Below are 15,893 nucleotides of genomic sequence, written 5' to 3'. Positions count from 1 at the left end.
AGCCCGAGGAAGGGACCCAATACCCTTTCAAAACCCAAAGTGCTGCCTGCGGTGAGGGCCCAGGGTCCTCCACGGAGAGGACAGGCGTCTTCCTTTCCCACCAGGAAGGAGTCAGCCCGGAGCCTCTGCTATGTGCAAGGCAGTGTGCAAGCACCGGCTGCGGCTTTTTGCTGTCTCTTCTTTCTCTTTGGGGCTGGGCTGGGTGTGTATTCTGGTGCTGATGCTTCAGCCTGTGAGGCTGAGCTAGAGAAGTGTAGATGTTAGATGTGCCGGTGCCATCCTGCGTCTCCCAAGCACACCCCCTACTCACTCACCTTGGCGCCTTGACCCGTTCAATTACGGCAACGAAGAAGCCACCGCTGAGCGTGGTCTCAGGGGAGGCCCGGAGGCAGTGCTCGGCACCCGGGAACGTGCTCAGGCCTCGGTGGGGCCAGGCAGGCAGGGCGGGAGCTAGCCTGCGAGAGAAACAGCCCCAATGCTGGGTAAGAGAGCAGCTCACCCCTTCCCCCCTACCATGACCCTGGTGCACACCCTGTACCTGAAGGCGCCGGGGTTCTGATGCAGCGCATCTCGCACCACGTCTTCATTCTCCTCCTGGCAGAGGGAGCACGTGGAGTAGACAAGCCGCTGCAGGGAAGGGAAAGTGAGCGCGTGGCACAGGGCTCGCTGCTGGAACCCTGCCAGGGCATGCAGACGCGCCGGGCTCGGTTGTCCTGCCCCGGGCTCCTCCAGCTGTCTGTTCGGCATACCTAAGGAAAAGCGTGTCTCGGTTACACAGCTTCATGGGCTGCCTCAGTCTTGAAATCCTCGCTTCACAGAGTACTTTTGCCCCAGGGTCCCAAGCCCATTAGTGTCAGAACTAAGACCAAAACAAATGACTCCAGGTCTAGGACCTGCGAGTCCCTAGACCACGCTTTCTCGCCATCTCACCCGAGCCACTGCAGGAAGGATCCAGCAGGATGTAGTGGACCTCACGGTAGCGCGGGTCTGAGGGGGAGACCGCCAGGAAGTCCTCTTCAGCCAGCTCACAGCAGGAGACGCCAGCCCGGGCCAGCAACGTGGCCATGGATGCCAGCCGCTTGGCATCCAGGTCAAAGGCAAAGATCTTCCTAGGGCAAAGCGGGGGTGAGCTGAGCACGCGTGGAGCAGCTAAGGGCCTGTCACAGCCAACCAGAACATGCAGGTTATGCCAGGACACACAATATTGAAACGGCCTACGTTTAAAGGGCCCAGAGTCAGAGGTAACTGGCCTGGGGTCTCTGCCCCAAGGGCTAAGGGATCCACATCTCGCACCTGCGGTGGGAGAAGCTTAACTTGGGGCAAATACCATGAACTGCTTTGGTGCAGCAGGAAAGAGTTAAGCAAAAGGCATCCTTTCAGCCTTCATTACCCACTGAAACACACAGAATCAACCCCATGTCCTCCTCCTGCTCCTGACCATGGCACTCACCCTTGGTTCTTCAGAAGAGCAGCCAAGTGACTGGTCTTATTGCCTGGGGCGGCACAGGCATCGATGACATGGGAGCCTGGCGGGGGGTCCAGCAGCATGGCTGGGAGACAGCTGGCCTGGCGAGCAGAGCACAGGGGTCAGCTGAACAGAGACCCCAGGATAGGCCCTTCCCATGCCTACACATTCTTCCCTTTTCAATTCCTCCTGCCTACCCTGTCCTGCAGAATGAGGTGTCCGGCCCGGTACAGTGGGTGTTCATGCAGATCTGTCTGGGCAGGAAACACCAGCAGCTCCGGCATCAAGGGGTCCAGGAGAAAATGCTTCCCCTTGAGGGCTCGTAAGTCGTCAAGGCTGCCAGGGGAGAAGAACCATTCATTCATCATTTCCTGAATTTCTCCCTGCCAGGCCCCACTTCAACGGTCCATTCACACAACAAATGCTACCACAGCTACGGAGAAATCAACAGGGTGATAAGGGAATCCGAGAATCCGCAGTTGAGGGAATGGGTTGTCAAGCCAGACTGATGGGTCAGGAGCCCCCTCTACTGTTTACCAGCAGTGGGAGCTTGGGCAAGTGATTCAATCTCAGGCCCCACTGGCATCTCTGTAAAATAGTAGGTGTGGGGATTCAATGAGCCAATATATCCAAGATACTTACTTGCCACAATTTAATAAATGTTAGCTATTCGTGTTGAAGCATAACCTTGGAGAAAGGTTACTTTACAGGGGGGTGAGGGGATGGAGGGAGGTGAGAGCTGAGCTCATTCTTGATGGATGAGGAGTTAGTCATGTGAGGCGCTTAGATTAAAGCTACATTCACTATAACTCAGTAAAGGAGTCCCGCCCACTCTCCCCGACCCATGCAGAAATGGGCCTAGAGAGTCACATGTCTCAGTTCAGAAATCTATCCAAGTGGCAGAGCTGGAATTCAAACGCAAGCAGCCGTTCTCTGCTATTCCACCCTGGTGTCCAAGCAACATGGTAGAGGCAGAAGGAAAATGATCTTACAAAGAGTGGGGGAAAGGGAGAGGGGCAGAGGCTGCTTATCAGAGCCACCAAAGGACAAAACAAGATAGGTGTGAGCCCAGTGGAGGAGGCATGGGGCAGGGACCAGCCACTGTTGCTGGCACACTGGTGCACGCAGCACTGTGGCAGATGGACCCAAAGAGAAGGCAGGAGGGACAGCACAGTGGAGCCAAGAAAGGGCTTAGCATGGCCAGGCGCGGTGACTCACACCTGTAATCCCAGCACTTTGGGAGGCTGAGGCGGGCAGATCACCTGAAGTCAGGAGCTCAAGACCAGCCTGACCAACATGGAGAAACCCCGTCTCTACTAAAAATACAAAATTAGCCGGGCATGGTGCTGCATCCCTGTAATCCCAGCTACTCAGGAGGCTGAGGCAGGAGAATTGCTTGAACCCAGGAAACAGAGATTGCAGTGAGCCAAGATAGCGCCATTGCACTCCAGCCTGGGCAACAAGAGCGAAATTGTCTCAAAAAAAAAAAAAGAAAGAAAAGAAAAGAAAGAAAGGGCTTCTTAGCAGGGGAGTAACAGCATCAGATCTGGCTTTAGAGCTTCCTACACTCAACCTCAATGAGGGAATTGCAGTGAGACAGTCTGGAAGCAGAGAGACCAGTCTGGGAAGTTCCTGTGGTCATCCTAATAAGAAATGAGTGCTTAACCTAGGCAGTGTCCGAGGGGCTGAAGAGAAAGGAATGGAGGCCAGATGTGGTGGCTCACGCCTGTAATCCAAGCACTTTGGGAGGCCAAGGCAGGCAGATCACCTGAGTTCAGGAGTTTGAGACCAGCATGGCCAATGTGGTGAAACCTCATCTCCACTAAAAATACAAAAATTAGCTGGGCATGGTGGTGGGAGCCTCTAATTCCAGCTACTTGGGAGGCTGAGGCAGGAGCATCGCTTGAACCCGGGAGGCAGTGAGCCAAGATCATGCCACTGCACTCCAGCCTGGGTGACAGAGTGAGACTCAGTCTAAAAAAAAGAAAGGAGTGGAGCTGAGAAAGATGCTCAAGGTGGAGGAGTAAATGATTGGAGGGAGGGGAAGGAAGCATCTAGGATGACTCAGTTTCTGGCTTGACCAAATGGGTGGAAGATGGTGACATCTGTTAGATTTAACTGGGGATGCACTAGGTGTAAAGTCTGAGAGAAAAGATGACGAATGCAGCGACTGTAGCATCTGTGGTGCATTCGTATGAACCTGAGGAGGGAAGACTGCAAGAGGGAAGTCTACACTGGGCGGTGAGAATCACCAGGTGGGAGGCAGGAGTTAAAGCTAGAGAAAAAACGGAGAGATCGAGACGAATGTAGGATGGGGCTCCTAGGAGTTCGATGTTTAAGGGATGGGAGGAAGACAAACCTTGGAGATGGAGAAACTGCTAGAAAGGTAGGAAGAAAGCCCAGAGAGCAAAGCCACAACTATCCAACCACTTCTCTTCCCAGTACCCCAGACACCTCCCTAGATGAGGACAGCCAGGGCTCTAAGCTCTCACCTGGAAGCCCGACCCTGATAGGAGAAACCTTGTCTCTTGAAATAATCAACTACATCATCGGAGCAGGTCTTGAGAGCATTCACACGCACAAATCGAGGCAGCTGGGAGGCTAGGACACAATGAGCAGTGAGTAGGCAGGAGCAAAGTTCCCCGCCTCCCCCACCCCCCAACTCCTTCCAGCTCACCTGGACCAGGCCTGGATCCCACTTCCAACAGGTCCTCATTCCGGCTCACACCCCGATGAACCTTGAGCCGAGCCAACTCAGCCTTGAGCCTCGCCTGGTGGCGGCCCAACAGAGCCTTCCATCGGCCCCCACCCCCTCGAAAGCCTTTTCCCAACAACAACTCATACACTAGCACCTGGGGATGAGGGAACAAAGACAAAAACGCCCTAAGCATGAAGCATGAATGCCTTAGAACTCTAATGGAGCCCCGGCACTGGAATGGCTAAACAGATCACCTGACAGATACAGGTGGGGTACCTTATCCAAGATCACACCAGAAATTAACTACAGAACAGGATCAGAACCTGGCGTCTTGCTTCCCAGCCTTAGACCCTTTCTCCACCAATGTTCACCAGTAGACCTCTGCACCCAACTTCTTGCCAACATTACCCTTTGGTGGGTTTGGGTTTTCTTTTTAGAATCGGGGTCTAGCTCTGTCGCCCAGGCTGAAGTGCAGTGGCCAGATCATAGCTCACTGCAGCTTCGAACTCCTGGGCTCAAGTGATCCTACCCCCTCAGCCTCCGGAGCAGCTGGGACCACAGGTGCGCGCCGCCACGCCCGACTTCCTTACAGTCTCCGCCACTACTACTTTGTACTTCGGTTATTTAATCCTTCAAAACACTCGAAGTTAAAGCATTTTCATCCCATCTCAATTCGTAACCCAGGGAAGGTCTGCTCATACTCATTTCAGATAAGCGACTTGCTCCAGTGCCGCCGTGCACGGCAGCAGAGCTGAGACCAGATGACAAAGCGTTGACCGTCGGGGTTCACTTCCCCGTCCGTCCCCTCCCCTCACCTTGGCCAGGTGCGGCCGCAGCTTCTTCTCCGCTCGGAGGAGGCCGGCGCTGGCGATCACGGCATCCAGCACGGCGGAGTAGCGCTGCGTTTCGCACACCAGCGCGTACAGCTGCTTCACGTTCTGTGTGGCCAAGGAAGACAAGCTGGGTCGGGGGCTCTGCCGGCCCTCCTCCCCGGGCCCCACCTCCCGACCCCACCCGGGCCCGTCCCACCCCACCCCGGGTTCCTCACCCCCTACCCTTACTTCTCGCGCCCGGGCCCGCTACCTGGAAGTTGCTGGAGTACACCAGCCCCTTGATGGAGCCCTGGCGGCTCTCCACGCCGGCCAGCACGCCTGCAGCTGCAGCATACAGCCCCATGTTTCCGCGCGCCTTTACGGCTCTGTAGCAAAACGCACCCGGCTCTGCGCCCGCCCGGACTTCCGGGGTCAAAAAGCACGACCTTCCGGGACCGGAAGTGTCGGTCGAAGTCCCGCTACAAGGCGTGTGTGTGATCGCACACCTGCCGGGGCAGTGAATGCGACGCTGCAAGTCCGTTTCTCCACTTCTTCTCTAGTTCTTAAGTTTTTGGCAATCTGATGGGCAAATAACGGGATTTTACTGCTGTTTAACTGCAGTTACTGAGGTTAAATATCTTCACATGTGTATTGGTCATTATACATACATATATATAATTTTTTTTTGACACAGAGTCTCACTGTGTTGCGCAGTGTCGCAATCTCGGCACACTGCAACCTCCGCCTCCCGGGTTCAAGCAATTCTTCTGCCTCAGCCTCCCGAGTAGCTGGGACTACAGGCCCACGCCACCACACCTGGCTAATTTTTGTATTTTTAGTAGAGATGGGGGTTTTACCATGTTTGCCAGGCTGGCCTCGAACTCCTGACCTTAGGTGATCTGCCCACCCTGGCCTCCCAAAGTTCTGGGATTACAGGCGTGAGCCCCCGCGCTGGCCATAATTTTGTGTCTCCGTTTATTGTCTTATCTTCCTCTGCCATATGTCCTCCAATGGCTGTGTTCTCAGGGAGGCTTCTGTGTAATGGCAGAGAAGGTCCTAGCAACTCCAGGTCCACAATACCTGCCATTCACCCTGCACTAGTAACCACATTAGTCCCAGAGCCAAGCAAGAAAGCACATGGGGTATTTGGGTACCTGGAATGGGCCGGTTTGGCCAAATTAAGTGATGTAGGTATGATCCAGGCCTCAAAGCCACAATAACGGTTTTTTTGTTTTGTTTTTTGAGACGGAGTCTTGCTCTGTCGCCCAGGCTGGAGTGCAGTGGCGCAATCTCGGCTCACTGCAAGCTCTGCCCCCCGGGGTTCACGCCATTCTCCTGCCTCAGCCTCCCGAGTAGCTGGGACTACAGGCGCCCACCACCTCACCCGGCTAAGTTTTTGTATTTTTAGTAGAGACGGGGTTTCACCGTGTTAGCCAGGATGGTCTCGATCTCCTGACCTTGTGATCCACCCACCTCGGCCTCCCAAAGTGCTGGGATTACAGGTGTGAGCCACCACGCCCGGCCGACAATAACGGTTTTGTTTTTGTTTTTGTTTTTGATGAGGTCCTACTCTGTCACCCAGGCTGGAGTGCAGTGGCACCATCATAGCTCACTGCAGCCTCGAAATCCAGGGCTCAAGCAATCCTCCCACTTCACCCTCCAAGTAGCTGGGACTACAGACGTGCACCACCACTCCTAGCTAATTTTATCTTTTGTAGAGCTGTGGTCTCACCATGTTGCCCATGGATGGTCTCGAACTCCTGGCCTCAAGTGATCTTCCCACCTCGGCTTCCCAAAGCAGTGATTACAGGCATGAGCCACTGTGCGCAGCCAGGATTTTGTTCTTTTATCTTGAAAAAAATGGTAGTCCTCTTAAGGTTTTTAAGTTATGGAGGGCTGTGCTCACATATCCTTCTTTAAAAGATCAGTCTGGCCAGGTGTGGTGGCTCACACCTGTAATCCTAGCACTTTGGGAGGCCAATGCAGGCGGATCACTTAAGGTCAGAAGTTCAAGACCAGCCTGGCCAACATGACAAAACCCCGTCTCTACTAAAAATACAAAGATTAGCCAGGTGTGATGGCAGACACCTGTAATCTCAGCTACTTGGGAGGCTGAAGCAGGAAAATCGTTTGAACCTGGGAGGCTGGGGTTGCAGTAAGCTGAGATTGTGCCACTGCACTCCAGCCGGGGGGATAGAGCAAGATTCTTTCCCAAAAAATAAATAAATAAATAAATAAATAAATAAATAAATAAATAAATAAATAATAAATAAATAGTCTGGTTACAGTGTGAGGATATAGGATGGAGGGAGCAGAGTTGAGGCAGGGAGAGACCAATGGGGGTCATGGCAGTCACCTAAACAAGAACTGGTTGCCTGGACTGAGTTGGTGGCAGTGGAGTCAGGTTGAAGTTGGCAGTGGGACCGCTAAGTTAAATCCACAGAACTTGCTCAGGAAAAAGGCCAGGTCAAGAATAACTCATAGGTTTTCAGTTTGGGCAGTTCACACAATGCTGCTGTGTCTTTTGGTAGGATGGGGAAACCCAGGGTGGTGGAGTGAACAGCGGCCACCCAGAGACAGCAGGTCCTAATTCCTAGAGCGTGGAAATGTCACCTTCTACGGAAGAGATCTGTAGGAGTGATCAGGGGAAGGATTTGGAGAGAAGGTTATCCTGGATTATCTGGGCAGGTCCTGCGTGGCATCACAAGTATCCCTATAAGAGAGAGGCAGAGGAAGGACAAGCGCAGTGACTCACACCTGTAATCCCAGCACTTTGGGAGGCAGAGGCTGGCAGATCCCTTGAGCGCAGGAGTTCGCAACCAGCCTGGCCAACATGATGAAACCCCATCTCTACTAAAAATACAAAAATTTGCCAGGTGTGGTGGTGCATGCCTGTAATCCCAGCTACTCAGGAAGCTGAGGCAAGAGAATTGTTTGAACCCAGGAGGCAGAGGTTGCAGTGAGATGAGATCACACCACTGCACTCCAGCCTGGGCAACAGAGCAAGACTCTGTCTCAGGCCGGGCGCGGTGGCTCAGGCTTGTAATCCCAGCACTTTGGGAGGCCGAGGCGGGCGGATCACAAGGTCAGGAGATCGAGACCACGGTGAAACCCCGTCTCTACTAAAAATATAAAAAAATTAGCCGGGCATGGTGGCGGGCGCCTGTAGTCCCAGCCGCTCGGAGAGGCTGAGGCAGGAGAATGGCGTGAACCCGGGAGGTGGAGCTTGCAGTGAGCCGAGATTGCGCCACTGCACCCCAGCCTGGGTGACAGAGCGAGACTCCGTCAAAAAAAAAAAAAAAAAAAAACCCCGGCCCAAAAAAAAAAAAAAAAAAAAAAAAAAAAACAAAAAATAAGAAGCAGAGGAAGATTAGACCAACACATACAGAAAAGGCCACGTGAAGACAGAGGCAGAGATTGGAATGATGAGGCCACAGGCCAGGAAACACCAGGGCGTGGCAGCCACCACCTGAAGCTGAAGAGGAAAGGGGCAGGTTTTCCCCGACAGTCTCCAGAGGGAGCGCGGCCTTGCCGTCATCGTGATCTTGGATGTCTGGCCTTTGGAACCATGAGAGATTAAATTTGTTTGAAGCCACCAAGTTTGTGGTCATTTGTTACAATAGCCACAGGACACCACAGCTACAGGATAAATCTCAGGGATGGGGGAGTAGGAAGATCATGAGCGTGGTTTTGGACATGCCCTTGACGTCCAGGTGGAGCTGCTGAATGGCTGGAGCTGTAGTGGATGTGGCAATGTAAGGGACGGGTCTCCTGGAGAGGGAACTTCTGAGTCATCCCTGTGGAAGTGATGACTGGAGCCATGGGTGTGGAGGTGTAGACAGCCAGAAGGGGAGCCTGGAGGCCCTCAGGCCATGAATGGCCAGGAGGAGAGGCTGAATCCTCAAAGGAGACTGAGGAGAGGAGGGAGGAGAGTCAGGATTGTGGGGAGGCTGAGGGTTGCTGTTTGCCCCAGCTAGTCTCCCTCAGGCCCTCTTATTGGTCTGTACACCCAGTTTGACTTCCAGTGGCCAGAGCCAGCATCCTGGTTAGAGGGCTATCCTGGAGCTTCCAGAACCCACTTAGCCTGTGGATATGGTGAGTCAAAGGGGTATAAGAGCCTAGGCACAATGGCTCACACCTGTAATCCCAGCACTTTGGGAGGCCAAGGTGAGAGGATTGCTTGAGGCCCAGACCAGCCTGGGTAACATAGCAAGATCCCATCTCTACTAAAAATTTAAGTATTAGGTGGGCACGTTGGCAGACACTTGTTGTCTCAGCTTCTCAGGAGGCTGAGGCAGGAGGATCGGTTGAGCCTGGGAGGTCAAGGCTGCAGTGAGCTACAATTGCACCACTGCTCTCCAGCCTGGGTGACAGAGCAAGATCCTGTCTCTAAAACTAAAGACTCGAGGCTGGGCACAGTGGCTCATGCCTGTAATCCCAGCACTTTGGGAGGCTGAGGCAGGTGAATCATTTGAGGTCAGGAGTTCAAGACCAGCCTGGCCAACACAGCAAAACCCTCTCTACTAAAAATACAAAAATTAGCTGGGCATGGGGTGCACGCCTGTAATCCCAGCTACTCGGGAGGCTGAGGCAGGAGAATCACTTGAATCCGGGAGGTGTAGGTTGCAGTGAGCCTAAATCGTGCCACTGCACTCCAGCCTAGGTGACAGAGAGAGACTCCATCTCAGGAAGAAAAAAAAAAAAAAAGACTCAAGCATAAAGCAGTATGTATAGCGACTAATATTTGCAAATCATTTAAAGAGAAAGAAATAATGTCAAATTTATTATCCTTGATAGTAGTTGGAAGTTCACAGTAATATGGAAAAGGTATACATGGGACTATTTCTGCCCTCGGAAGCGTCTGCGCAGACAGCGTGGTTAGCTAGTGGCAGGAACCATGGGGAGTTCAGTGTGTCCCTGGCTGCCAAGGCCTGGGGGCCGAAGTTTACAAATACACCCCTGGCTGAGGGGAAAGGGACTGGGGTCCTGTTCCCTATCAATCATTACATGTTCCAGGGACACACAGGCCTGAAGACCTTCCTAAACAGTGACGATATCACCTCGGGCGGGACCCAGCAGAAGCCCGCGAGTCCCCGATGCCCCGCGGGGATGGGCCTGTGGGCCGGCAGGACCGCGGGCGGCCCTACAGCTTGGTGGGCTGCTCGGGGCTGAGGCGGCCAGGCCCGCTGGGCGGGGGCAGCACCATGGGCAGCGAGTTGCTGCCCCTCTCGTGCCAGCAGGTGTCCAGGATGGGGTAGAGCTTGCCCTGGAAGTCGGCCTGGAAGGTGTAGAGCGGCCGCAGGTCATCGGGGCGGTCGGCGTCGAAGAAGGTGAGTTCACCCTGCTCATAGTGCAGGTAGAGCCCGATGCGGTGGGGGTGGCCAGCCACGGGCAGGGGTACCCGGGGGCAGGCAAAGGCTTCGTACACCCGGCCCTCCTTCAGGCCGATCAGCCACACGCCGTGCTCAGGGGACCTGTTCAGCTTGCCCTTACGGCTGGCTGTGCCCTTGATGACCCCCAGACGCCAGTCGCTCTTGCTGCCCACCACCACCTCCCAGTAGTGGCGGCCGCAGGAGAAGCCGCGGCTGGCCAGGACACAGGTGCTGTAGTCAAAGCGCTCAGGCTGGCTGGCACGCCGCTGGGCCAGGAGCCCGCACTGTACCACCGTGTTGCCCTTGGAGAGCTCCAGGAGTGGGTGGGCAGTGGCAGGGTCCAGCTTGAGAGGCTCTGGGGCTGGGAGGGAGATCACAGAGGGTCTGTGAGGCCACGTGGAGGGCAGCAGACCCCCCCGCAACAGAAGCTGTCGGAGGCCCTGAACTCCCCAAGGAGAGGGGCTGTGTCTTCCTCATCTCTCTATGCCCAGGATCTAGAAGGGGCCAGTACAGGCTGCTCCTTGAATGAATGAATGAATGAATGAGTGAATGAATGAATGAAGTTTTATGTAAGGAAGATCAATCACAGACTGATTGCATCCACCAAAGGCAAAAACAGGGTTTATATAAAAGGGAGCGGCTTGGTGGGCTGTGGGGGCTGAGGTGGCTGGAGAAAGAAATAGACACTGGGCTCAGGGGTTCTGGCCCACCTGCCTGATGCAGAGATGCTGTGGGAAGGACCTGGAAGACAACTGTCCCGTGAGCCTACAGCTCAGCCCTCAGGCTTTTCTGGAGAACCCATAACAACTGCAGCTGTTGGATTTGCTAGCCTAGTCAGCCTATTCAAGGATGAACTAGCCCACCTGAGCTTTTTGCTAGCTACCAGCTGATCCGTTTACCCCAGAAATGCGAAATGTGCTCCCCCCTGCCTGCCCCTCACCCCTTCCCGCCACCCAAGATGCCACAAGGAGAGAAGGCCAAGGGGAAGAAGGTGGCTCCGGCCCCTGCTGGCGTGAAGAAGCAGGAGGCCAAGAAAGTGGTGAATCCCGTTTGAGAAAAGGCCTAAGACTTTTGGCACTGGACAGGACTTCCAGGCCAAAAGGGACCTCGCCCACTTTGTGCAATGGTCCTGCTCGGTCAGGGTGCAGCGGCAGACAGCCATCCTCTATAAGTAGCAGAAAGTTCTCCCACTATTAACCAGTTCACCCAGGCCCTGGACTGCCAAACAGCTATTCAGCTGCTTAAGCTGGCCCACAAGTACAGACCAGGGGCAAAACAAGAGAAGAAGCGAAGACTATTGGCCCTGACTGAGAAGAAAGCTGCCGGCAAAGGGGACGTCCCCACTAAGAGGCCACCTGTCCTTGGAGCAGGAATTAACACCATCACCACCTTGGTGGAGAACAGGAAGGCTCAGCTGGGCCAAGCGCAGTGGCTCATGCCTGTAATCTCAGCACTTTGGGAGGCTGAGGCGGGCGGATCACTTGGGGCCAGGAGTTTGCAAGCAGCCTGGCCAACATAATGAAAAACCCCGTCTCTACTAAAATACAAAAATTAGCTGGGCGTGGTGGCACACGCCTATAGTCCCAACTACTCAGGAGGCTGAGGCAGGAGAATCACTTGTACCCGGGAGGCAGAGGTTGCAGTGAGCTGAGATCACACCACTGCACTCCAGCCTGGATGACAGAGAGAGACTCTGTCTCAAAAAAAGAAAAAGAAAAAAGGCTCAACTGGTGGTGACTCCACGCAGCATGGGTCCCATCAAGCTTGCTGTCTTCCTGCCTGTGCCTGTGTTGTAAAATGGGGTCCCTGACTGCATCATCAAGGGGAAGGCAAGACTGGGATGTCTAGTCCCCAGGAAGACCTGCACCACTGTTGCCTTCACACAGGTTAACTTGGAAGACAAAGGAGCTTTGGCTAAGCTGGTGGAAGCTACCAGGACCAATTACAACAACAAATGTGATGAGAACCGCCATCACTGGGGAGGCAGTGTCCTGGGTCCCAAGTCTGTGGCTCACATTGCCAAGCTCAAAAAGGCAAAGGCTAAAGAAACTACCACTAAACTGGGTAAAATGTACACTGTTGAGTTTTCTGTACATTAAAATAATACAAATTTTCCTTCAAAAAAAGAAATGTGAGATGTACAAACAGGATTCACAGTTCACAAACTGCAATTTTTTTCCTTCTTTCCTTTCCTTCTTTTTTTCATTCTTTTCTTTCTTACGGATGAGGTCTCCTCTGTCACCCAGGCTGGAGTGCAGTGGTGCGATCATAGCTCACTGCAGCCTCCCAACTCCTGGGCTCAAGTGATCCTCCTGCCTCAGCCTCCTCAGTAGCTGGGCCCACAGGCACATGTCACCACACCTCACTAATTATTTTTTGTAGAGATGGCATCTCACTATGTTACCCAGGCTGGTTTCGAACTCCTGGCCTCAAGCAGTCCTCCCACCTTGGCCTCCCAAGGTGCTGGGATTGCAGGTGTGAGCCACCGTGCCCAGCCCCTTCTTTTATATAAACCCTATTTTTGCATTTGGTGGATGAAATCACTCCGTTAGCAGTCTCCCTTATGTACAAAACAGCATGCTAGTAATAAAGGAATGAAATGTGTTTGAGTTGTTTTTGACAGAGAGCAAGAATAGGTTGGTTCAAAAGTAATTGCGGTTTTTGCCATTACTTTTAAGACCACTTGTCCTTTGAGTAGGATGGACATTTTTAAAAGGACATTACTTGTTTTTTTGTTGTTGTTTTTTTTTTTGAGACGGAGTTTTGCTCTTGTCGCCCAGGCTGGAGTGCAATGGCGCGATCTCAACTCACTGCAACCTCCACCTCCCTGGTTCAAGTGATTCTCCTGCTTCAGGCTACCGAGTAGCTGGGATTACAGGCACCCACCACCATGCCCGGCTAATTCTTGTATTATTAGTAGAGACAGGATTTCACCATGTTGGCCAGGCTGGACTCCAACTCCTGACCTCAGAAGATCTGCCCTCCTCAGCCTCCCAAAGTACTGGGGATTGCAGGCATGAGCCACTGCGCCCAGCCAAAAAGTACATTACTTTTAAAAGTAATGGCAAAAACTGCAGTTACTTTTGCACCAACCTAATACCATTTATGAAGCACTAAGCTGCAACACACACGTCTATATACAAGCTCTGCAGCCTGGCCAGGTGGGTGCTAATAGCCCCACTTTACAGATGAGGAACCTGGGGCTCAGAAATGACACAACTTGCCCAGCCACCAGCTAGGAAAGGAAGGAGTAAGCAGGAACCCAAGCTATTCAGAAACTCAGTCCCATGCTCTCACTAGGACCCTCCACAAACCTCCGTCTGAGTTCTCTGTAGCTTATTATCTCTCTGATACAATCGATGAACTGCCACCCGCCCTGGGCGGCAGCCCTCAGGAAGGAGGATGGGTCAGGGCCTCACCTGGCAGAACTTTCTGGAAGAGCCTTTTCCACACGGTCAGCTTGATGTCAGCCTGGTGGAGGCCTGGCTTGAAGGAGATGGGGCTGAATGCGCCTTCTAAGGGCCGGGCCTGCGGCAGCTCTGCTCTGCAGGTGACAGTTCACAGTACAAGAGAGTGATATATCATGTGGCCCACCCCACCCCTCCATCCTATGTATGTCTGCCAAGCCAGATCCACAGCGCAGGACTGCAGTCACAATGCCCATCAGTGCCCATCGTCCCCTCCCCTGCACAGCCCCTTCAGGGAGGACCCATCTCCTTCCTAGAAGGGGAAATGCTCTATAGCGGTGCTTCTAGAGTGTAGGTTTGGGGACCAGCAGTGTTGGTTGGAAAATGGTCCAACCCATTCCCAGTGGGAAGTCAATGGTCCACCTGGGAAATGGTCAGAAATGCAGGTTCTTAGACCCCACACCAGACCTGCCAATCAGAAACCAATTATGGGGGCCAAGTAATGTGTTTTTTTTTTGAGCCAGAGTGCAGTGGCATGATTTTGACTCAGTGCAGCCTCAACCCCCTGGGCTCAAGTGATCCTCCCACCTCAGCCTACCTAGCAGCTGGGACTATAAGCATGTGCCACCATGCCCAGCTAATTTTTTTCTATTTTTGGTAGAGACGGTTTTGCCATGTTGCCCAGGCTGGTCTTGAGCTCCTGAGCTCAAGCAATCCACCCACCTTGGCTTCCCAAAGTGCTGGGATTACAGGCATGAGCCACCATGCCAAGACTTTTTTTTTTGAGATGGAGTCTTGCTCTGTCGCCCAGGCTGGAGTGCAGTGGGGTGATCTCAGCTCAATGAAACCTCTACCTCCCAGGTTCAAGTGATTCTCATGCCTCAGCCTCCCCAGCAGCTGTGATTACAGGCGCCCGCCACCATACCCAGCTAATTTTTGTATTTTTCGTAGAGACGGGGTTTCACCATGTTGGCCAGGCTGGTCTCAAACTCCTGACCTCAAGTCATCCTTCTGCCTTGGCCTTCCAAAATGCTGGGTTTACAGGTGTAAGCCGCCGTGCCCAGCCTCTGTCCTTTCATTTAAACCCATGTCTCCTGACCAAATTGTCTCTAAGACTAAAAGAAATGTGAGAAACAAGGAGTTTCCCATAAACAGGGAGTGAGGAAGGCTTGGGAACTGCATGTGTTCGTTTGTTGGGTCTAGAACATGGATCCGCTCTCTTCCCACAATCTGCAGAGCAAGTTTCAGGCAGGGCTCATACTGCCTGCTGCGCAAGGGTGAGGAGGGTAAGCAAGGGATGCCCGGTGCTCCTGGATGTTGCTTCTGGCCATTTCCCACCTCTCCCAGCTCCCACTCCTCCTGATATCCTGCCTTACACCCACCCACCCTGAACTTCTCATAACCAGAGTCCGCACGCCACTCCCCCTTTTACAGGACCGTTCGCTCGGCTTGCCTGGCAAACTCGGGTCCTGGGCCCTTCTCAGCCATCAGGCCTGTGCCCCTCTGCCAGGCCCCCCAGACACCTGCTCCTTCTCTAGTGTTTTGTTTTGTTTTCTGAGACAGGGTCTCGCTCTGTCACCCAGGCTGGATCATGCAGTAGCATGATCACGACTCACTGCAGCATCAAACTTCTGGGCTCAAGCAATCCTCCCACCTCAGCCTCATGAGTAGCAGGGACTATAGGCGCATGCCACCATGCCCAGCTAATTTTTTTATTTTTGTATTTTTTGTAGAGATGGGGTCTTACTACGTTGGCCAGGCTGGTCTTGAACTCCTGGCCTCCAGCAATCCTCCTGCCTTGGCTTCTCAAAGTACTGGGATTGCAGTCATGAGCTACCCTCCTCTAGTATTTCTGTAGCTTGAGTGAACTTCTGCTGTTCTAGTACCCACAGTTCACCATCTGCCTCCCCACCCATCTACGAGACCCTTGAAGGCAGGGACGTGACTTTCCTCTGTTTTCCCCAGGCTCAGTTATAGAGCCAGCTGTGGGCAGCTGCTTGGGAGGCGCTGGTTAAGCCGAATGGAGGAACCAGTGGAGCTGAGAGGCCCGTGCCCGCAGCCACCAGACCCTGGCTGAGCTCTCTCCAAGGTTATTACCTGGAGGCCATGGAGTGGAACTTCTGGAAGGCAAGAGAGAGG

At 53.5% G+C, this 15,893-nt stretch overlaps 2 protein-coding genes across 4 annotated transcripts in view; both read right to left on the bottom strand.

Annotated features, from left to right (window-relative positions):
- Positions 1–13: 13 nt before the first annotated feature.
- Positions 14–5,464, bottom strand: NSUN5 (NOP2/Sun RNA methyltransferase 5). 3 transcript variants are annotated; one of them, XM_032757189.2, is made up of 10 exons: positions 5,247–5,411; positions 4,979–5,101; positions 4,143–4,317; positions 3,958–4,066; positions 1,663–1,801; positions 1,451–1,566; positions 931–1,157; positions 539–749; positions 315–455; positions 14–243 (listed from the first exon to the last, which is right to left on the bottom strand). In XM_032757189.2, exons 1-10 carry the CDS (start codon positions 5,337–5,339, stop codon positions 129–131), a joined length of 1,449 nt encoding a protein of 482 aa, XP_032613080.1. In that variant the 5' UTR covers positions 5,340–5,411; the 3' UTR covers positions 14–128. The 3 variants fall into 3 exon arrangements, with proteins under 3 accessions (XP_032613080.1, XP_032613085.1, XP_032613089.1); XM_032757194.2 differs by having other exon boundaries at positions 931–1,109; positions 5,247–5,409; XM_032757198.2 differs by lacking the exon at positions 14–243 and having other exon boundaries at positions 310–455; positions 931–1,105; positions 5,247–5,464.
- Positions 5,465–10,093: 4,629 nt separating this feature from the next.
- The window catches only part of TRIM50 (tripartite motif containing 50), a 49,794-nt gene continuing 43,994 nt past the window's right edge, over positions 10,094–15,893 (bottom strand). Inside the window, exons 3-5 of the mRNA XM_032754768.2 lie at positions 15,852–15,874; positions 13,767–13,891; positions 10,094–10,708 (exon numbers count right to left, since the gene is read on the bottom strand). Of these exons, the coding sequence (XP_032610659.1) occupies positions 10,119–10,708; positions 13,767–13,891; positions 15,852–15,874 (738 nt within the window). The 3' untranslated portion in view covers positions 10,094–10,118. The remainder of the gene's footprint in view (positions 10,709–13,766; positions 13,892–15,851; positions 15,875–15,893) is intronic.

Source organism: Hylobates moloch, unplaced genomic scaffold (assembly GCF_009828535.3).
Source record: "Hylobates moloch isolate HMO894 unplaced genomic scaffold, HMol_V3 SCAFFOLD_1, whole genome shotgun sequence".
NCBI lineage: Eukaryota > Metazoa > Chordata > Mammalia > Primates > Hylobatidae > Hylobates > Hylobates moloch.
This window is presented reverse-complemented; position numbering and strand designations above follow the sequence as displayed.